This window comes from Pyrenophora tritici-repentis, chromosome 5 (assembly GCF_003171515.1).
Source record: "Pyrenophora tritici-repentis strain M4 chromosome 5, whole genome shotgun sequence".
Classification (NCBI taxonomy): Eukaryota; Fungi; Ascomycota; class Dothideomycetes; order Pleosporales; family Pleosporaceae; genus Pyrenophora; species Pyrenophora tritici-repentis.
The window spans coordinates 1,194,734-1,217,019 of NC_089394.1; the positions used below are offsets into that span (position 1 = coordinate 1,194,734).

At 50.3% G+C, this 22,286-nt stretch overlaps 7 protein-coding genes across 7 annotated transcripts; 4 read left to right on the forward strand and 3 right to left on the reverse strand.

The window, feature by feature from the left end:
- Nucleotides 1-345: 345 nt before the first annotated feature.
- PtrM4_104350 (HHT1, Histones H3 and H4) lies at nt 346-918 on the forward strand (the record flags this gene model as incomplete). The annotated part of the gene is made up of 3 exons (XM_001938319.2): nt 346-535; nt 584-766; nt 815-918. 3 exons carry the CDS (start codon nt 346-348, stop codon nt 916-918), a joined length of 477 nt encoding a protein of 158 aa, XP_001938354.1.
- Nucleotides 919-1,812: 894 nt separating this feature from the next.
- PtrM4_104360 (uncharacterized protein) lies at nt 1,813-4,652 on the forward strand (the record flags this gene model as incomplete). The annotated part of the gene is made up of 2 exons (XM_066107554.1): nt 1,813-4,459; nt 4,519-4,652. 2 exons carry the CDS (start codon nt 1,813-1,815, stop codon nt 4,650-4,652), a joined length of 2,781 nt encoding a protein of 926 aa, XP_065962003.1.
- Nucleotides 4,653-5,352: 700 nt separating this feature from the next.
- PtrM4_104370 (uncharacterized protein) lies at nt 5,353-6,648 on the forward strand (the record flags this gene model as incomplete). The annotated part of the gene is made up of 1 exon (XM_066107555.1): nt 5,353-6,648. The coding sequence occupies one exon, from the start codon at nt 5,353-5,355 to the stop codon at nt 6,646-6,648; it is 1,296 nt and encodes a 431-aa protein (XP_065962004.1).
- A 1,735-nt stretch (nt 6,649-8,383) lies between these two features.
- PtrM4_104380 (uncharacterized protein) lies at nt 8,384-11,827 on the reverse strand (the record flags this gene model as incomplete). Its single annotated transcript, XM_066107556.1, has 1 exon — nt 8,384-11,827. One exon carries the CDS (start codon nt 11,825-11,827, stop codon nt 8,384-8,386), a length of 3,444 nt encoding a protein of 1,147 aa, XP_065962005.1.
- Nucleotides 11,828-11,866: 39 nt separating this feature from the next.
- On the reverse strand, nt 11,867-13,219 carry PtrM4_104390 (uncharacterized protein; the record flags this gene model as incomplete). The annotated part of the gene is made up of 1 exon (XM_066107557.1): nt 11,867-13,219. The coding sequence occupies one exon, from the start codon at nt 13,217-13,219 to the stop codon at nt 11,867-11,869; it is 1,353 nt and encodes a 450-aa protein (XP_065962006.1).
- A 4,440-nt stretch (nt 13,220-17,659) lies between these two features.
- On the forward strand, nt 17,660-18,117 carry PtrM4_104400 (uncharacterized protein; the record flags this gene model as incomplete). The annotated part of the gene is made up of 2 exons (XM_001936183.2): nt 17,660-17,924; nt 17,990-18,117. 2 exons carry the CDS (start codon nt 17,660-17,662, stop codon nt 18,115-18,117), a joined length of 393 nt encoding a protein of 130 aa, XP_001936218.1.
- Nucleotides 18,118-18,518: 401 nt separating this feature from the next.
- Nucleotides 18,519-21,736, reverse strand: PtrM4_104410 (membrane protein; the record flags this gene model as incomplete). The annotated part of the gene is made up of 3 exons (XM_066107558.1): nt 18,519-18,525; nt 18,597-18,962; nt 19,020-21,736. The coding sequence occupies 3 exons, from the start codon at nt 21,734-21,736 to the stop codon at nt 18,519-18,521; spliced, it is 3,090 nt and encodes a 1,029-aa protein (XP_065962007.1).
- Between the last annotated feature and the right edge of the window lie 550 nt (nt 21,737-22,286).

Sequence of the window (22,286 nt, forward strand, 5' to 3'; positions counted from 1 at the left end):
AACGCGGAAATTACCCAAAATGATCAACACATCGATGATTCCTTCATTTTTGGGCTGCACGCATGCGCGAGCTCGGCGTTTATCACAGCAGTTTAACACGTTTGTATGATATGCTCGCTACTGATTTTGCAACAGAAATGGTTGTATGCGATCGTGAAACAGCAAATTACGTCATGCAGTCCGTGCGCTGCTGCCTTTACTAGTGCGGAAATCGGGAAATTGCCGTCGCCCAAACTTTCCAGCTACCTAACTCTTTCAGCCTACTACTTTCTTAATTGTCGAACACATTTATCACAGTAATTAATCACATACGTCGCCTACGTTCATCATCTACTCTACTACGCAATGGCAAGGACAAAACCACGGCCTAAGGTCACCGGTAAAGCCGGCCGGGGTGGTCCTGATGGCAAGACAGTTACTGGCGGCAAGCCGGCTCAGAAGGCCCTTGCTAGTAAGGCTAGACGTCAAGTAGCAGGAAAGTCTACGCGAAAGGCACCTGTAGCTGTTAAGAAGAAGCGCAAGTTTAAGGCCGGCAGTAGGTTATCACAGTCGTTTATCACAGCTATTTTCTAATTTAGCTTAGCTGTCGCATTACGGGAAATCAAGAGATACCAGAGAGGTTTTGAACTACTCTTGCGAAAACTCCCCTTTTCCCGCGTAGTGCGCGAATTTGCACAGGTGCACAAGGCCGATATCCGCTTTCAACGATCTGCAATCGAAGCTCTTCAGGAAGCTACAGAAGCTTTCTTAGTTGGTTATTTTGAGGGTATAGTCTATCTACCCTATACTATTTTTCATTTAATAACTTTTATAGACTGCAACATCAATGCTATTCACGCAAAGAGGGTTACTATTCAAGAGAAGGATTCTCAATTGGCTAGGCGCTACTTTGCGCGCGAGTTACTAGCTTTTCTCTAGATTATAAGATATATCTAGATACACGTGCTTAAATGCTAGCTGGCGAAGCCTCTGTATATTATAAATGAAACTAGTTAATGCTACACTGTGTTAATCTACTGTGATACTATATAAACTTTTCTTTTATTGAAATCTATATTATACATCTTGCAATTTTTTTACTATAACCCAACCCTAACCCATGGTCCGTGCGACCCCAACCCAACCCCAACCCAACACTAAGCTTGGCGCTGACAAATGGGTTGGGGCTGGGTTGGGGTCGCAAAATTTCTAACCCAACCCCAACCACACCCCGACCCATTTGCCAGCGTAATTACGTCGTAGTTAATCAGTTACTTTATACTTAATAACGCTACTAATAACGACAGTACTATCGTAATATTAGCTTAAGAGTATAGTTTTAATGCTACCTGTTGGGAATCGAACCTGCGGTAGATAAGGCAGCTGGTTGCTGCATGCACGAGCTTGGATTACACGGCTGACTAAGCCGTGTGGTCCGAGCTCTAGCTGCTGCCTTACTGCCGACCTCCCTCCACCTCCATAGAACAACAAGAACAATCACAATCATTTCAACTCGTTGCAACGAAGGTGATTCCGATACCTTAGCCGTATCAACACTGATCAGTGGTTGCTACACCACAGATCGGCTAGATATCTGACAAGGAGACCCATCAGCTCTTTTGCTGTGTAGTCTTGGCCAAGAAGCGACTCCTCCTACCTCACAGTAGCAAGGAGTGCGAAGTACAGCACCGCCCGCAGAGACTACCTATCAAGGTAGCGCTTTCGCCGACAGTTCTGAAGGAGATCTTGAACGAAAAGATCTGCGTCAACCACGCACAAAAACAACTGACAACGCCTGCAACTAACAGCAAACAATCGACTGACTTCAGCACCATGGCACCATACAAGAGCGTCAAGTACCGATCGTGGTACTCCGAGATGCACAAGAGTGAGTATGTCAACGCGGAACTCGACCCGACCGACACAGTCATAAACACCGACAAACTGAACACTGTCGTCCTCGATTGGGTCGTCCAAGTTGAAGACGATGGACAGTTCGACCTCTTCATCCTCCAGGAGTTCCAAAAGTCCTTCGAGGATTGGACTCAAGATATCATAAGTGCGGTCGACGTGCGGCTCCGGAAAGCAGTCAAGGAATTGCTCCGACACCGAGGGATTTACATCCAGATCAACAGTCGTGACACAGTAATAACGCAACTGTACAACCTCCTCCATCTCTCGTCGTGCCCGATATGGCCTGACGACGAGCTTGAGCTTATGCGACTCGTCGACGGTTTCAAGTGTCGACAGCTCACAAACAGCAACTACAGTTACCCTAACCCTCCGCAGCCACCAACAGGATACCCACAAGCACAGTACTCACCGTCGCCAGCTCAACTCAACGTGACAGCACTCACAAACCTCGCGAAGCTGTACAATAACAACGATAAGTTCAGTGGTGACAAGTATGACGTGCTCAGTCACAAACTGGTCATCTTTCGAGAGCTTTGCGCCAAAGTCGGCATTCAACCTGGCCAAACTGACCGCTACAAGCTAGCCATCTCTACTATGCTTACTGGCAAAGCGTCAACTTACTACTACCAATCTATCGCTCCACTTGACCTTGGATACGAAGACATCATCGCGAAACTGGGCGCCTACTTCCACACTACCGAGAACTACCAGTTGTTCTTGAACGAATGGCGCACCATTATGCTAAAGGACGTCATCGCAAGTAATCCTGACAAGACAATTGCGCAATGCCTTGACTTGCTCATCGACAAGCTCCACAAGCTGTACCAAGCGATGGCTCAGCAGAATGGACTCAGCGAGTCAAGCCTCACCGGACAACTTGTGTCAGCATGCCAGGGTGTCGAAGCCTGCAGCGCAGTCCTGATCCGACCTGCGTCGACCTTTGAAGCAGTCGCTTCAGAGCTCCGCAACGCCGTCGGTAACTGGCAACGCTGTCACCCGCATGCTCGAACGCAGTTCAACTATGACAATGAACAGACAGACGATGACATCTTCTACACAAACCGACGATACAACCGAAACGACGAACCTCGCGAAAGACCCCGAGGCTATGGCACCGGTCGCTTCAACCGCGGACCGACGCTGTCACGACCGCGATACCCTCCCCGCCGCTCGCACGATAAAAAGTGCTATGTGTGCGGCAAACAAGGATGCTGGTCAACGCGACATTCACACGAGGAGCGCAATGAGTCGCACCAACGCTTCAAGACTTATGTCCAAAACCACGATCTTGATGACGACTACGACGTGTTCCTCGCCGGATTCGAAGGCATCGAGCTTCATGACGAGGCAGAGGACGACGACGGCAACCGCGTTGATGACCTCGATGCGTACTTCCAACATGAACAATTCAACACCGCTGCTTGCGGAACCATCGACGGGCAAGCGCTCACCATCAACCTCAACGACGCCGCGGCGACCCACGCGATCACTGGGATCGACCCATACGCGTCGGAGACTGCAAAGGAGGCACCCCACATGTTCACCTTCGATCACCGATATGGTGCTCACTGTTTCCAAGGCATCATGCCCGACACCGGCGCGGCCGGAGTCTCCACTGCAGGAAAGACCCAGGTCATGGCACTGCAACGCCTCCAGCCATCGGCCACGATCAATGAGTCCACGGCAGGTCGCCACCGAATTCGATTTGGAGATAACCCAGAGTGTCTCTCACTTGGCGAGGTGAAGGTCAAAACCCCGCTCGGCGTTATACTTTTTGCGGTGATGCCGACCAACACGCCTTTCTTGCTGTGCCTTGCAGACATGGACCGCCACGGGATCTACCTCAACAATGTTGACAACGTGCTTGTACACGAGTCACGGGAGTACCCCATTGTGCGCAAATGGGGACACCCATGGCTCCTGCTCGACGACCAAGAGACCGCGACGCACTACCTCACCGAGGTAGAGCTTGCGCAACTCCATCGGCGCTTTGGTCATCCAGCTGCGGGACGACTCTACAAGGTCCTCGCGAGAGCAGGTTATGACGAAGTCGATGCGGCGACCATCGAAAAGATCAACAAGTTCTGTCACCAATGTCAGATTACTGGCAAGGCGCCAGGACGATTTCGGTTTACCCTCCGCGACGATATCAACTTCAACTATCGACTTATCGTCGACGTGATGTACATTAATCAGAGGCCAGTACTTCATGCTATTGACGAAGCAACTGCCTTCCAAGCAGCGCGCTTTCTCACCGACATGAAAGCAAGCACAACATGGGACACACTCCGCGCCATGTGGATCGATATGTACGTTGGTCCGCCTGATGTCATAGCCACCGACGCTGGCAAGAACTTTGCGAGCGAGGAGTTTGTCAACAATGCAAAGACAATGGCCATCGAGGTTGACGAGGTGCCTGTCGAGGCGCATAACTCCATCGGCAAGGTGGAGCGGTACCATGCGGCCATCCGCCGTGCCTTCGAAGTCATCTCCGCCGACATAGACAGCGACACGTCATCTGAACACCTCCTCCAGATGGCTGTGAAAGCCGTCAACGACACTGCTGGTCCAGATGGCCTTGTGCCTACTCTCCTCGTCTTTGGCACCTACCCCCGCCTATCCAAGACATCGCCGCCATCACCATCCATCAGCGCGCGCGCGAAAGCGATAAAGAACGCGATGGCGGAGGTCCGCAAGATCAAAGCAAAACGCCAGGTGAACGACGCACTTGCGACACGCAACGGACCGAACGTCATTGAAACGCTTCAGCTCCCGATCCAGAGCAGCGTAAAGGTTTGGCGCGAGAACCGCGGTTGGACTGGTCCCCATACCCTCATCGCCATGAACGACGACCTAACCGCCGCGATTGTCGACGTCGACGGCAGGCAGGCGACATTTCGAGTCACATCGGTGCAGCCATACCACCGCAACAACTCCACCGTTATCCCGCGCGACGACGACGACAACGACAATTGCGGGGATGCGGACGATGACGAGTTTATCCCAGAGACAGAAGTTCCACCTCCACGAAAGCGCGGTCGCCCCAAAGGCTCCAAAAACAAGCCAAAACCAGCTCCCATCGAGACCAACGACGTCAACCTCACGCAACGCGAGGAGGACGACTTAGTGCTGTCCAGGAAGCTGCGTGCCACTGGCAAGATCACAACCCTAGGCGAACCATTCGAACTATCCACCAAGGCAGAGATTGACGCGCTGATCACTCGCGGAGTGTTCCGCTTCGAGGAGTATGACCCTCAGCGCCATGGTGGCATCCGCGTCTTTAAGTCACGGATTGTCAACGAGGTCAAAGGCAAAACTACCACTAAGCCGTACGAGAAATCGCGCCTCGTTGTTCAGGGTTATGCCGATGATGGAAAACGGATTGTGCTCACACAAAGCCCGACGATCCAGCGCGCCAGTCAGCGCATTATTATCGCGCTTGCACCCTCACTGCTTCAAATGGGCATGACGCTATGGCTTCGAGATATCACGCAGGCGTACACGCAAGCCGATGACCATCTCCAGCGCACGATCATCGCGGATCTTCCCACGCAACTCCGCAATGTCTACCCCAAAGGCACCATCATGGTGGTCGTGAAGCCGCTGTACGGCATCGCCGAGGCAGGAGCGTACTGGTGGTCAACCTACTTCAAACACCATACCACGACACTCGGGATGGAAACATCAACCTATGACCCGTGCCTCTTAATCACCAAGCCAACGGCGTTAGGCTTTGGTATTGTCGGCATGCAAACTGATGACACGCTCGGTCTGTCCGATGACGTGTTTGCCAATAAGGAGAGCAAGGAGCTGCGCTTCAGCGCCAAAGAGAAGCAGTTTCTTACTACTAACAACCCTATCGACTTTAACGGGTGCGTCGTTAGTCTCACAACAGACGGCGTGATCACACTACGCCAAAAGAAACAAGGTGAGAAACTGGAGATCGCAACTGACAAGAAGACGTACATTCAACAACGCGCACGTGGCGCTTACATCGCGACAATCTGTCAACCCGAAGCAAGCTTCGACCTCGCCGCTGCTGCGCAAGCGAGTGAGCCTACAAAAGAAGAAATATCCAAGTTAAACAAACGCATCGAATGGCAAAAGAAGAACCTCTGCCATGGGTTGACCTACGTACCTCTGGACATACGCAACCTCAAGCTGTTTACCCTAGTCGACGCGTCCTTTGCCAACAACAAGGATATGAGCTCCCAGATGGGATTCGTCATCGTACTCGGCAATGAAGTCACCTCAAGCGACACAAACTTCGGGATACGTGGCAACATCGTCCACTGGTCCTCAGTCAAATGCAAGCGGATCACCAGGAGCGTCCTCGCCTCCGAGATCTACGCGATGGCGCACGGCGTAGATATCGCAGTCGCGATCGGCGGCACCATTGATATGGTCATGGAACGACTCAACTTACCTAAGGTCCCCATCGTGGTATGCACCGACTCGCGATCGCTATACGATTGCCTTGTCAAGCTCGGCACCACCAAGGAGAAACGCCTTATGATTGACATCATGGCAATGCGCGAAGCCTACGAGCGCAGCGAACTCATGGATATCAGATGGATCGACGGTCGCGACAACCCAGCAGACTCTATGACAAAGGCAGGTTGCAACGCCGCGATAGAGAACCTCATCAACTCTAACGAGCTCAACCTCCGAGTGCAAGGGTGGGTCAACCGTGATCGCAACACCAAGCCCACGACCGAGAGCACCGAGCTCAGCAACCTTGAAGGCACCAAGTAGTCAACGGGCACGTGTGCGCGATAACGAAGGACACAAGAGGAGGACATAAGGGCATACAGGAAGGCGTATAGCGCTAGCCGAGATAGGCAACTAGCTACATTTCGGCAGCAGGATATTATTACAGATTTGGAGGATTTGGGGACGGATCTGATCTCCCGGCACAAAAAGAAAAGATAGTCAGTGTTGGGAATCGAACCTGCGGTAGATAAGGCAGCTGGTTGCTGCATGCACGAGCTTGGATTACACGGCTGACTAAGCCGTGTGGTCCGAGCTCTAGCTGCTGCCTTACTGCCGACCTCCCTCCACCTCCATAGAACAACAAGAACAATCACAATCATTTCAACTCGTTGCAACGAAGGTGATTCCGATACCTTAGCCGTATCAACACTACCTACCAGCGCCTCCGCTGCGGACCTTACACGTGTCAGATATTCACTCTTATCTGGAATACTGATGAAATGGGTAATGATCGTGATGATATTGATTATTTTACTGTGTGTTGGTTCTGTCTACGGTTGTGGGCACACCTAGGGGGTGCCAAGCCTTCCTGTGATCCGATTGGCTCTCTCAGATGCCGGGTCGCGCTAGTCTAACCCAGCGTCTGTACGCTCTCATCTTCAACAGTGCTATTATCTGACAACACGCTTAACCTTGTTAGCTAGACGCTCCTCTAGGGCAAGGGCAGCGCTGCCTCGTTCGTTAATGACGTACAAGAGCTTACCGAAGAGCACGACTTCATAGAAGAGTAGAGGCGTGTAGGCCCACTCGGCGTACTGCTTAGTATTTTAAACTATATTAAAACACCGCAATAGCATAAGCTCTTTAAGGACTTCTAGCGCCTCGCCTACGCTAAGCTACTATCTAGCGCGTTAGCTAACAATCGTAAGATTCTTAAGCCTATTAAACTCGTTATTACGTAGTAGAACTGGTACTACTTATGCTGTAAGCGTGCTGTAAAGCTGCAGTTTATAGTTAACGCCTACGCCACTTACTATATATAGCGGGTGTAAAGGGAGGATGTGATGGGCTAGACCCATGTAGGCCTACTTGTAGGCTGAGAGAGAGCAGCGCAGTCATGCCTCCTACATAAATATCAACTACGCAAGCTGAATCACGTTGATTCAACTTGTGCATGCCTTTTGCGCACACGTGGTGCATGTAGTTGTGCCGCTAGTCTTATAGACTCACGCCCGTTACAACTACTACTCTAAGCTAGACGACTCGCCCGCGTACTACGCTGCTATAATACCCCATCTAATGTACAAATACTACTGCGATAAGGCGTAGGCTAAGAAGCCTAACTAGCTTAAGGCTAGTAACGCTAGCTTTTAGGCGCTCTAGGCGCAGTACAGCACCTTACCGCGCGCGGTAAGGCCGCTAGCAGTAATCGCAAGTGATATAGATAACGCGATTAATAGTATACTTAATCGTAGTACTGCTAGCAGCCTTACTACTAACAAGGACAAGTTTAAGACGTAGAAGCGTAGCGAGCTAGTAGCTAAAAGAGGTATAGAACTGTCAGATCAGATAAGATATTGCACAAAAGTGATGGATGTTTATGATTTATTTGTTCTTGTCTCTGTTCTAAGGTGCGCGCTGAGAGTTTTGTTCTGCTAAGACGCTAACCCGTTATTAGCTAGCGGTGTCGGCACTTTCGGCTCGACACGCCTGCTATCTGACACACCCCCTCAGCTTGGAAGGCATATTGCAAGCTGCATAAACTGGTTGATCGATCCTACATAATGAGGCCTTCCAGTTGCTCTTGCACCTCCTTGAGCTCAATCTCTCTGAGCGGGGCTTCTTCGCGCTCGACGAGTCCCAGTTGATCAAGGAACCTGGCCCATTTATTGGCTGGCAGTGGCTTTGTGAACCCGTCTGCGATCATGTTGTCAGACGGCACATACTCTACCTTGATCACCTTTCGGGTAACCTCCTGTCGTAGCCAGTGATTGTGTATGTCAACGTGCCGAAGCTTTGTTTGCAATTTGGCAACGTCTTCATTTACTAGACGGATCGTCTGAGTATTGTCGCACTTGATTGTGATAATTGGATTGCTTAGCTTTACCTGAAGCTCTTTTAACAACCGCGACGTTAAGATTGCCTCCTTAGCAACTTGTGATAGGGCAAGCAGCTCTGCTTCTGTTGTTGATGTTGTCACAGTATCTTGCTTGCTTGCTCTCCAGGCGATGAGTCCTCCGAACAGCTTGATTGCGTATCCCTGCGAGCTTTTCCTATCCAGTGTGTTGTCTGCAAACGACGCGTCACTTGCTACCTCGAGGCCATCGCCTCTACCGAGTTCGAGGGCTAGGGATTCTGTTTTCTTGAGATACAGGAGCACACGGTCTGCAGCGTCTTGGTGTTCTGTACTTGGATTGATTAGGAAGCGAGCAAGTCGTGATGTTGCAAAGGCTATGTCGGGTCTTGTTGTGACTGCAGCGAATAGAAGCGATCCAATCTTGCGTTGGTACTTGTTGACTTCAGCTGGTGCTGCGAGTCCTTCTCGTGGTCGGAGTTCGATGCCTGACATTGGCGTATCATGCCTTACATTTTGGTGGTTGATGAGTTGACTGATTTTGTCGACGTATGCAGCTTGAGATAGCTGTATGGTCTTCTGCTTGCGATTGCGCATAACCTCTACACCGAGAAACCACTGTAAGTTGTCTCCTCCCGTACAAGCGTATTTTTCTTGGATCCAGTTGATGGCCTTCATGGCCTCTGATTCTTGCTTTGAACGGTACGCAACGATGATGTCGTCCACATAGAAGAAGATGATAACTCCGTCTTTGATCATGCAGCATGGCTCCTGTGGTATTTGTTGAAACCCTATCGAAGCAAGAGTTGCGGTGAATTCTTTCTGCCACAGTAATGGTGAGATCCGGAGCCCGTAGAGTGCCTTTTGCACTTTGAGTAGAGTGCCAGGCTTCTGATATCCTTTTGGCATCCTCATGTATATTTCTCTGTCGATTGCAGCATGCACAAAAGCATTAGTGACGTCGTATTGTTTCAGCTCAAGATCGTATTTGGCGGCGATTGCCATAAGCATTCTGAATGAGCGTCCTGCCAATGTTGCTGCGTATGTGTCTTGGGAGGTGATGTTGCGTTGTTGGTCTCCCCTTACTACCAATCTTGCCTTGCATTTGATGAGGCGGTGATGCTTGTCGAGTTTGTAGGTGTATACCCACATACAGTCTAGGATCTGGTGCCCTGCTCGTTTGACTGGTGATGCTTGGACCTCAGTCCATGACTTCATTTGTTGGTGACTCCGAAGGTGTGTCTTTTCTGCTTCCTTGAACATTTCGTATAGTGGATGGTCTTCCAGCTTTGAGTATGCTGTTGGGAGTGGCGGTAGCTGGTTACGATGGGGCTTGATTCCCTTGGATAGTAGTCTCTTCACCTGAGCCTTGTCGATTGACTTTCCTTCGTGTTGACCAATGTGTCCTGATTCGGTGCCGGCCATGAATGCGGCTGCCCATGGACTGGTCATTGATGTTGATTGGTTGGACATGTTCGTCATATCCTCGTTGTTCACCTCTCCTTGAACTAGCAAGGCCACAGGTGGAGGAGTTGGTGGCGGGGTTAGATATGCCTCTACCACCTTCCTTCCTTGGTGGTATCTGGTTTTCTGAGTGCGCGGGCTCTCTTCCTGCGTCGTATCGTCCTCGTAGAACGTCTCGGTTTCTGCTTGTTGGCTCTGAGTACCTGGGAGTTCGACTGTTCTCACCCACGTTGCGATTTCCTCTAGGGTGTTGTGCATGAGATTGTCCATCAGGTCCTCAGTCTTGCCATTGAAGATTGTTTCTTCGTCAAACACTACGTCGCGAGTGCTGATTACCTTTGCCATAGATGGGATCCATATGCGGTAAATGTTCGTCGACTGGTATCCCACTAGGTATCCAATCCAGGCCTTCGGATCTAGTCTCTGTAGCCTGGACTTTCCTCTGTGGGTGTCGTCTGTCATTGCGAAAGCCTTACACCCATATGCTTTTAGGTGAGCTTGATTTGGTTTTCGAGGTCCGGTGACTATGCCGTTCATGGCAGCTGCGTGTGTATAGAATATTTCGTATGGTGTCTTCCAATTGTTTGGGTAATTTGGCGTTCGATTGTATAGGTATACCGCCGCTCTGGTAGTTTCTGGCCAGAGTTCCCATGGAAGGTTTGCATCCAGTCGAATTGCGCGTGCCTTTTCTTTTATAACACCCCCTGAGCGCTCAGCTCCTCCGTTTTGAGCTTGAGTATCTGGAGCGGAGGGCTCGAGTTTGATTGATAGGGACGTGCACCATTTTTCGACCTCTTGTTTGACGGTAACGATCTCGTTGTCAGTCTCGATGACTTTGACTGTGATGTTGAATTGTTTCTTCATGAACTGGACGAAGAGGCCTAGGAGGCGAATGATTGAGCGAGCCGGTCTGTTGTCCTTGAAGTAGAAGTCCCATGTGTATCGGGACCGTCGGCAAGTGATCAGCATTTGGCTCTTCTCCTTGGTGAAACTGCCGTCCTCATACTCATGGAAGTCGATGGCTACCCTTTCACCTGGCCCTTCGTCGTTCAGTCTAGGCGTCCTGCGTATTTGTCGTTTCGATTTTGACCTGCCGCAGGCGTCACACTCCACGGTGGTGATGCCCTTGATCCTCACCCCCTCAGATTGCTGCACGAGGTGCTCGATCGCGGATGGCCCGGGATGTCCGAGTCGTTTGTGCCATAGTATGGCAGTAGCCTTTTGTGGTGATCGTTTGGCTCGATTCATACGCACATGAAAGGCTGAAGTTGATGTAGTAGGTGGCTCGATAACCCATTGCCCATAGTGTTCCGATAAGGTGGCAATGGTTGAACCATCCCATCGTCGTAGGCTTGTCGGGTCTCCTCGATTGTCCCACCATATACCTTGTCTTCGGAGCAGCCTGAATGATACGAGGCTGCAGAGGAAGTCTGGGCACCAGGCAACATTGCTTAGGTGTAGAATTTGTTTGCCCTGAGCCCCCTCTGCCGTCACCTTGACTGCTCCGTATCCTTGTATCCAAACCCTTGAGTTGCCAGCCCAAATGTAATCTCCCATCGCAGGCGGGCGTACGTCTTCGAGCCTTGAGAGGTTGTTGCAGATGTGCGTCGTCGAGCCAGAATCCAGGATGAATGCATCCTTTAATGGGTATCCTTGATTGCTCGCATTGAATGCCGCTTTCATCATGCCCTCGTCCAGCCTCGAGATCTCGCGTCCATCTAGTCAATCAGTGACTGAGTCCGGTGTTTGTGATGTCTTGATGTAGGGTGTAATCGATCGTGATGCCGTAGTTAGGCGTGGTCGCTTCGTTTCCAGGTTTGTTTCCTGTATTATTCTTTGTAAGTCTGCATCATGCTGAAGTTTGTACTGTACCAGCTTTGTGATGTGTTTGTTCGGTTTGAACCAATCTGGGGTCTCCAAAGTTGGGTTGACATAGTAGCAGCTACTGATGTCATGGCGTTGTTCACAAGCAGGACATATATCGCCAGCTTCTGCTGTATTCCTTTTCTGGAATTGCTTGGACTTGTTGCCAGGTGCATTCATTTTGCGTTTGTTTGTTTGCCTTTGGTTTCCCTGGCTAGGGTTGGTAGATGGCGCTCTAATTTGCACACTTGAGGCGTCCCCCTGTGTGTTCGAGTCGGATTCACCGCTCGCCGCGTAGGCTGCTTCACCCGTCATAAAGGCACTTCTTGATTTGCCTCGTGTTGGGTGAGCTAGGCTCATATGTTCGCGGAAGAGTTTCATCATCTGCCTTCTTTCTATATTGTTCCGGTCGCTTCCCGCTCCAGTGAATGTTGCCATCCATGCTGGGGCAATCTTAGAGACTGCTTTTAGGAAGTCGTCCACAACCAGCTTGCTTTGTATCACGTCCCCTATCTTTAGGGCTTCGGCGCGAGTTGCAGCTTGGTCGTATTCGCTGAGCCATGATTCCCAATTTTGCGGGCTTCTCATAGGTCTCAAGGAATCGTGGTACCTCTCTCGTACCCTTCTGATCTCATCGTCGAGGTCTACTCCAACTGCTACCTGGAGGTTTGTGATCCAGGTGCGGAGAGTTCCATGTTCCTCAAAGCAGCTCACTTGGAGGTGTGGGCTAACTGTTGCATTCAGGTGTCTGATCATTGCCGCAATGTTTGTGCGTTCGTCTCGATAGTTTCGTTCGCGTATTTTGTATGATTCAAAACCCATCTTGAATTCCCTTGAGTCCCCATCGTATGCCTCCTTCCCCTCCGCTGAGAGTTCTGAGTATCGAGCTGGTATGGCTGGAGTTTGAACAGCAGGGTTGACTATGTCAACTGTATCTTGTGTAGGCGCTCGGGCATTGGCTCTCGCGGTTCGTGTAGAGGAGGATGGAGCTGATGATGTATTTCTCAGAGCAGCGGCTGGTTCATAGTCGGATACGAGTGGAGGGAGAGGTTCGGTCGGCTTTGTACGAGGCTGTGTGTTGCCCGCTGGATCTACAATGTCCCAGATCTCTAGGGCTTCGCATTGCATCTTGATTTGGCGGTACCAGGGGATCCATTTGCTCGAGTCGGTTAGGATAACTGTCGCGTCCCTCTGGTTCTGGTTTATCGTCATTATTGCGTGTTCGTTGCTCTTTATAGAGGCAGTGAGACTCTTAATTGTCAGATCAGATAAGATATTGCACAAAAGTGATGGATGTTTATGATTTATTTGTTCTTGTCTCTGTTCTAAGGTGCGCGCTGAGAGTTTTGTTCTGCTAAGACGCTAACCCGTTATTAGCTAGCGGTGTCGGCACTTTCGGCTCGACACGCCTGCTATCTGACAAGAACACGCAGAGAACCCTATTAAATACTAGGTGAGCATGTGCGATTGCTACCCTAGCCTTAGTAAGCTTGCGCTTAACGTACTCTCTATTCTAGCGTCAAGCTGTGAGTGTGAGCGCCTGTTTAGTGAGCTGGGCGACCTCTTAGAGCCGCGACGACGACGTCTAGGACCTCAACTTCTAGCGGCAATACAGTGCATACGAAAGTGGCAAAGAGCTGGCCTCGGAGGCAGCAGACGACGACAATATGGAGCTTTTGTGCGGGCTGGCGACCTAGGACGACGAAACTCAACACTAAGGCTAGCGCTAGTACAGGCTACCAAGCCTATTAATTAAGCCTTAATTAAGCTCACGATCTTAGCTTGTTAGCCCTAACAATCCAAGCTCATGCCCTTAAAAGACGAGCAATCCAAGCTAAAACCTCAGCTTGGATTGGCTTGATTGTTGACAACTATGGCCCTGATGCTAGAGAATCGCGCGATCTCCCGAAATAGCGATCGGTAATCGTCTGTATCAGGTACGGGATAGTATCAGCGTGTTCTGTAGGTGTGGGAACTTTGCCGCGGTTTGTGTGTTGGTTGATAAGTTGCGCGTAAGGGCAGGCAGTATCGTATAGCGCTAAGCTCTTTTCTGTAGGTCACCATTCACCCCACTACCTTGAATATTACCGGCCTTCCCATCTGCTTAGTGTTCAAAATATTTTGGGAATACTCGTCGGTAGTTCAAGGCTGCCTTTTTTTCTCCTTACTGCCACTTAGTAAGTCGGATTTTCGTCCGTATTGCCACCGCGAAAACGCTGAGAGAGCTCCATTCGTGATCTGGGCTTCATATGTTCGGCCAGCCTCAAGTCCCCCCATACTGCGTACAACGTCGTACTTATATTCCAGGTTTTACAATGTACATTCAAAACTCCATAGATGATTCAGTGAGATCTCTACAAAATCCCCGTCGGACGGGAATGAGGGATGAGGATCAGAGTCTCAGCAGCCGATAATGAAAGCCCAGCTAACTTTTTCTTTTGTATCGACATCCCGCCAGTCTATCAGCTGCTCTATACTGTGCAGGTCCTCCTCGAAGACAGATAAGGGCAAATATGATTTGTCCATTGTGATAGGTCTCACGCTATCTGTAGAGTATCATATCGTGAATGTAAATTGAGTAGAACTGAATAGGTGGCAGATAGCTAGCATTTGCAGCCTGGCAAGAAGGCTCGGGGGATCTTGGACGGTCGAGTGTGAACTGATGCTCATTTCAAAGTTTTGCCTCTCCGAGACTTGAAAAGAACGTGTTGTCGATGACTTCGTCTCAACGATGATATATCGAACCTAGCGACCGTGGGAGTGACGTATGCGAGATACCCTCTCTGCGCTGCTTCGCTGAAAGAGAAGTTGAAAGCGCTTCCCGCGGATAGGTATGGAAGGAAGGGAATTCAATGATGGCAATGCGTGGTAGGTTTGCAATCTTCTTTCTTCTTGGCCTGGCTCTACGGGGACCGTGTTGGTTGCCTAAAGAATTGTGACGTCATTACACTTGTGCAATACATCTCTCACTTCGTATCATTTGGCATTTTGACTGGCCGCCAGCTATATTGTAGGGCGCATCACTCTGTTGTCCTATTTCTAGCAATTTGCATTCAAAGTTTTACGTTTTGCATATTACTGGAGCTTCCTATAGTATGACTAGCTCAATTGGGTTATGAACCACGCCATTCACCGTGTATGAGGTAAAAATAGACTTCCCAGACACCCAACGCCAAAGTTAAACATGCTAGGAGTTTGAAAGTTAAGAGAGACTGCGTTGGAAATGCCCAACTTGATGGAACAGCGCATAAGCATTACAACAGTACCAATCTGCCTTCTCATGGCGAACCTTGTCTTCTCGCATGACACCGGATAGTATCCGGTAGAATCCGGACCCCAGGACCAGGAACAAGGGGCCTAAAAAGAGAGCTGACATGAGGCCGATTGTTTGGTGATCGGCCTTTCCACTTGCGCATAACGGCAACGGTGAGTGTTAAGCTTCGGACGCTGACGACGCTGAACAGGAAGGTGGGCATTTCTACCGGTCAAGGTAGTTCAGAAAGGCAGGCAGTACATCGGCTCCAGCGTTCATGATTGCGCCTGCGCTCGCACATCAACACTCATCGCATCTAACCCTTTTCTTTTCTATTGACGTTGGGATGATACAAGTTGAGCGACAAAGACACAAAATTTGGGGCACGCACCCCCACGTGTGCGGGATGGTTGACTAAGCGATGAATACCAACCACGCTAACGACCCATCGGCCTTCCCGCCTTCTCGTCCGATTACCTCATCATCGTCATCATCATCACATACCTAGGTGGGTATCCTCGAACTCACATTGGAACTGCGACAACATGAGCGACTATGAGTAGTGAAGGAGATTGCATCTCGTGTTGTATTATGCTGTGTCGCACAGTCAGAAACAGTTGGCCATGTGTAAATTGTAAATGTCCACGATTCGCAACCCTACCAAATGCACTTCATCAAGGCCCACTACGCCTCACAGGCGCACCGATACCTCAACAACACGCATTTGGTTCTCTTCTCCGCGGCCATCGATATGCACCGATATTTCGGATCCGTGACTCTGAGCGAGTAACTCCGCAAGCCAATCGTTAACGGTGTTTGCATTTAGCCTGCAGAGAGGCAATAGAGTCCCACCCTCCGGTCCGGTAACCTACTCGACCCTCAGCGTGCATGATGGATGCGGCGTGGCGGCTAGATACTAACAGTCTTCTCTTAGTGCACCCAGCTGGCCGGTTCTCTTCCGACTCCACTGTGAATGTTGGAGAAGCAAGCTTCGATTATCGATCGGCCTACTTGAGATGAGAGCAAGAATCTAATGACCGGTACCCTACTTGCGACTACTCAGTTGTTAAGTTGTCTATACACCTTCTCTTTCTCTGATGACTGGTGTAGCAATTCGATTCGCAATGCGGAATGAGCTGCGAGCTTACCTTCGACCTGGACCAACCCGAGAACCGAGCACATGCATCGTGAGAAAGCCTAGGCCATGTCAACGGCACGGGACGGCTACCCTGCAGGATCTTCCATAAAAAATGGTGAACCCGATCCGTAGGCTGTCGGAGGCGAACTCCGGCACAATGTTCTCAACGACTCTCAGGCGATCTAGCGTCGGCGCAAGTGCTTGCCCAGCTGAAAACCTAGTCTAATCCCATTACCTGAACACCTGTCATACCAAATGCGTACTAGTCTCAATAGCAAGGCTGCAAGGATCGTGGGGACGTCACGGCGACGCAGGTTCATCCTGGGCGGCTGACGCCGAAAGACAAAGGCGACTATCTTTATGAGTTCATCGGCATCTGGTAAGAGCCCATATGGAATTGCGCGTAAATATGCCCTCTCTTGAGCGGAGCCGACAAGATAATCGAGGGTCCTGCTGGTCATGTCTTCTTGCCTTTCCGACAACCACAAAGACAATACTCACTTACCGGCCACGTACACATACCTGTCAGCACGATGAGCTGTTCTGGTAAACGCCACACTTCCCAGCGGCCACCCGAGGTGCCCGATGTCATGCGTTCTGGCGCTCTAGGCCGCGATTTCAACTAGCCTCATCAGCAGACATTACATGACACACTAATCATCTCTGATCTTACTTGCACGATCTACCAACTATGATCTACAGTGGAAGGGCAGACTACAAGCACCAATAGGTGGGACCATGTACTCTTCGGTCTCCGATCCAAAGCATAATCCTTACACCAACTCAGTGAGGCCATTCACGAGAACATTGATCTGATCGCCCAGATGTTGGTGCATGTATCATATGCAGGCCGATATGCCAAACGCAAAAGAAAGGAGGAAGAAAGCCCACGGTTCGAACTTTCGACCAGTCATCTTCCAGGCTCTTCAAATGTGAGCTTACCAACATCGGTGCCGTCCCATAGTCGACAAGGGCCACCGCCTAGTATCTATCCGCACCTAGCCTATTATTGAACGACTCGGGTGTTAGCAGGCCCGTGTGCGATGGGGAGAGTCCTGTCAGGAGTAAGTTTTGGCTAATTTTGGGTCACGGCGGGAGGAGACGGGCCGAACGATGATATCGTGAGGACTAACAAGAAAAAAGGAATATAAAGTCTGAACGACTTCCACCAGTATTCAAGCATCCTCAACGCACATCACTACCTCAGGATCATCACCTTTCTTCCCAACATCATTAGCCTCCCTAAACAAAAACCGCTACAATGCAGTTCTCGACTCTCTTTACCTGCTTGGTTGCTGCCGTCAGCATCAACGCCGCTCCTACCTCCATCAGCAAGCGTCGCTCCGACATTCCCCTCTTGTTCTACTCTGGCGACAAGTGCAACACTGCCATTTCCAAGGGCGTCACAACTATATACCTCCCCACGGACGGCAAGTGCTTCGGCACCTCCCCCATCTTCAGCGGAAACACAGATTCTGCCATCATTGACAAGTCGGTCGTAAGCTCGCTACCTACGGGTTGCTCCAGTAAGTTCAAAAATCTTATGCGCAGCGATGGGGATGTCTTGTGGTACTAACGACGGGGCTAATAGTCGTTCTGTACACCGACAACCTTTGCACAAGCACGAAGACGATTACCATCACTTCTACCACCAAGTGCAACACCTTTGGCGCTGGTGTGCCTATCTTTGGTGCCAAGACGGTGGGCAACTGCACTTAAACGGTCACGGGCTTGCATGAGAGGTTGGAATGATGGAAGTGTCCGCTCGAAAGCCAACTCTAAAGCGAAGACGACGTCCGAGCCCAACATTCCGACGATGATGACATGCCAAAAACTCCAACGATGACGAGATGCCGAAAAAAAGTGTAATGATCATGACTTGCGTGGGCTCCCCACAAAAAAGATCGCCCACGTACTGAATAAAAATCTAATTATAATACAATAACGTCTCTTGTATCAACCATCAATGACCAAAACCGTTCATGTGCATGCAAGTCTCCACTTAATCCATCTTCCGCGTACTCCTCTTCACCAGCGTCTCATCCGACCCACTCACACTCGCACTCCCATCCCTCGTACTAACCACATGAAACGAAAAGTCCATCTCACCCACCAGCCCTTTAACCGCTTTCAACAACTTCTCCACATCCATATGTATACACCTCGTACTAATACTCATAACCGCAAACGCCGCATACCCCGGCTCAGAAACATGTCTCAAGCTCATAATCTCTGGGTCGATACTCGCTAGTTTCTGGCTTAGTTGGGTACCGGGGGGCGTATGTAGGTAGGGCGGGAGGGGCTGTGCGTTTGAGATGGAGGAGGAGAGCATGGCAAGTAAGGAGGTTAGCTCGTGGGAAGTTACTTTTGCGTCGAGGATCACGCGGCGGAAGTCTGAGAACCATTGCGCTGAGGACTGGGGGTCTTGGTTGTTGTTTGGGGAGTAGAGGGGGGTTGGGGCCGTGTCTGCAGTTGTGGAGGTGGGGGTTTGGGCTTGGCGCTCGAGGGAGGATTGAGTAAAGGCTTGGGAAGAGTAGCCGAGGAGGGCGGTGTAGTTTACGATGCTAGAAGGGAGTGATGTGTTAGTCTGATTCGGCGGCGATGGAGAGATGAAAGCTTACTTTTCAACCAAACCGATGATTTTCTCGTACTCTTTTCTGGGGAACTTGCCGCCAAAGGGGAATTCCCACTTTACGAAACCGGCGTGCATCTTCAAGCCTTGGAGCGCGAGCATTTGCTTGGCAAACACCTTGTTGCGCGCCTTGATGAGCTTGTAGCCGGGGCATTCCTTGTTGCTTTCTTCCTCGCCGGCGAGTTCGCCGCGGATTCGTCCCATGACCTGCTCGTGCATGATGGAGTACAAGTTCGCTGATAGATACAACGAGCCGCCCAGTTTCTGGCGGAGAGCAGAGTGTTCCGTGATGGGGTATGGGAAAATTTGCCAGAAGAAAGCTACTGCCAGACCGCCAACAACGGTAGCCAAACGGTAAGGTCCGAGTTCGTAGATGGGATATGCAGGCTGACCGGTCACCGTGGAGGCCTGTACGCCAATCTTGCGGACTTGTAGTTCATAACCGACAATCATGGTGGCTGTGACAACGCTGATGATACCAACAATAACCAGGTCTATACGCTTGATAACAATGTAGAAGCCTATCGCTGCAAAAATCCAGAGGAAGACTAGGATACCAGCGGTTTTCTGAGCGGGAATATACCATATACACCATGCGAATAACATTGCGACGAATGTTCCGACGATCCGTAGTACGAACTGGAAGATTGCTTGACCGGAGGTGGGGGTCATAGAAATGGCGACCATAATGAGTGCCCAGACCAAGCGCTGCTCGATGAAGAAGGCCTGCGTTGGGCGAAGAAAGGCGACGACTGCTATACTCATTGTGGCGCAAGCGGCGCGGAAACCAAAGGCTGATTCAGGACTTGCAAGGAACTTGGAGATGCCTCGTACGCCATTACCAAATTTCTCCCATGCATTGGCTGGAGGCAGATGCTCTGGATCTTTCTTTGTGTGGTATGCTTCTCCCATGTAGACAGTCGTGTTCTGCCTGTCGGATCCCACGGCCATCGTTTCGTCTTCGAGATTGGCGTCCTGGCTCTGAAATATACTCTTTACCCATTTCTTGAAGCGCCTCCCACCGGGCCAGATGAGTTTGCTCTTCGCAGTAGCTTGGTCGCGTTCGTCAGCGAACTTGACAAATTCGAGCGTGGCACGACTGATTGAGTTTAGTAGGAACATAATGTATAGGACAAGGAATAACTGTCGCTGATCCCGCTGTCGTGTGGTGATACTGGGGAGTAGATTTTCCATCTCTTCTTCGAGTGTTGACGGGGTGCTGAAGTAGTCGTCACGAAGCTTGATACCTTTGGTGTCGACCCAGTGGCGGAGGGTTGGTTCTTTCTTACTGAAGAACAGATTGGCTTGCTTCTGTAAGTGCTCTGCAAAACCAGCATCTCCGGGTTTGACCTTATCACCCTTGGCTTCTGCGTCATCCTGGTTCTGGCCCTTTTTCTTCTTTGGTGGCGGGGCGAGCTGCAGTTTAAGCAAGATGTGGGCGAGTCCATCATCGAGGGCTTCGAATATGTTGTTGAACGGCTCATGAACGAATTGAAACATATCATTCCACTCTTTCACAGTCTTTTTACGCATTTGTTCGTCGTGTTCGTCCTCTTCTCCATCCCAGTGGTTCATTTCCGCTCCGCGCTCGAAAAGATCTACGATGGAGCCCAGACCCAAGACTGGCAGCATGATCGACCGGAGATGCTTGAAAATAGCTTCGAGATCATTGCATGACAGCTTACCATATGCGATCTCGCGCTTCGCAAATGGCAGGTCCGCAGTGAGTTTTCCGTGTAATCCTTGCAATGCACCCGCCATTGTCTTGATCGTCTGAACCTCAGGACTGACCTTTGCCTTCGCGCCTTTCTTATCTTCTGGTACATATTTCTGCCCAAACATATCGCTAGTTTCCAAGCTGTGGATATAAGTTTTGTGTGCACCAAGCATACCCCTCAACAATCCAATGTATCCTGCAGCCTCTTTCATGACGACTTTTCGGGAGGTAACGGGTAAGATGAACAAGCTCACACCCGTCGCGATCGCAAAACCGGTCAGGAACGCTTCCAGCAACCTTTGAACAAAGGCCTCGCATTGCGCTACTGTTTGAAACAGAAAGCCTGTGGTCGCCGCAACATTGACTAGAATTCCATAGATGATTGTTGGGAACGCCAGTTGTGGGAATTTGGCCTTCATGACATTGATGATATAGATCTGGAAGAAGAGCCAAACTGCGAGTACAACGGATTGGGAAGAGTTATATCGTTGTAGTGGTGCGCCCGGGACCGTTGTGTGTTGCCGCGCCTTGACGCCAGACCAGACCATGAGCATCGCAAGGGCTGAGCCGACGCATGTCGCTAGTATATTCAAGGTCATAGTTTGAACGAACTTGGCTCTAGGCATAATACAGAACCCGAGGATACTCATGATGGCGATTAAGTAACCGAGAGTAGTGTAGTGTTCCGCGACATCGTCTGCTTGATACATAGCCAACGCAATGGTTGGAGGCAAAGCCGCTTTGCCCATCATCATCACCGTTCCCACATCCAATCCCAGCTTCCCCCATGCTGCCTTCAGCTTCGACGGGTTCTTCTTTTTCTTTTCTCCATCTTCTGCGCCCGTCAATGTCGCGTCCTGGTGGTAGCCGCTCGATTGCGCATCCTCGTCACTCGTTTTTTCGTGTTTTGTCTCTGATTCTCTTGTCGCCATTCCAGGATCTGACTCTTCCCGGTCCACAGTATTTCGACCCGTTGCGGTAGATGCCATTGCGGTGTTGGAACCACAACAATTGTACACCGAATTACAGGTGGGTGAAAAGGAAGAAAAAACAGGACAAATGTCCTAGGCATTGACAATGTCAATACAGAATCCTATATTATCACCGGATCTTCCGCACACGCGCCGTAGCGCGCGCTCGGCCTGCTGCTAGACCAAAACACGTCATGGCGAGTGGCCTTAGGGGATCAGTTCGAATGCCAAGATGACGCTAGGGATCAGCGCGCATCTTTGTACGAACCAAATCGGGCCGAGCGCCTCCGATCGTCCGCTTACTGTCTCGACATCAGCAAGCCACAAAGAACAAGAGGAATCGCCCAGGTGTCCATAAAATACTTGACACAATAGTGTACAGAGGCCATTTTAGTCACCAGACACGCTGATTAGGTGCTTACCCACACTGTCGAGTATTTTAAGACACCCCGGAGGATTAATCAAATTGATCAACGGATGGAGATTGTTTTCATAATACGGAAACGCTTAAGCAGCTATATGGACAAGAATCTTGCTATAGGAAGGGCATTACTGCCAAGGTGCGACA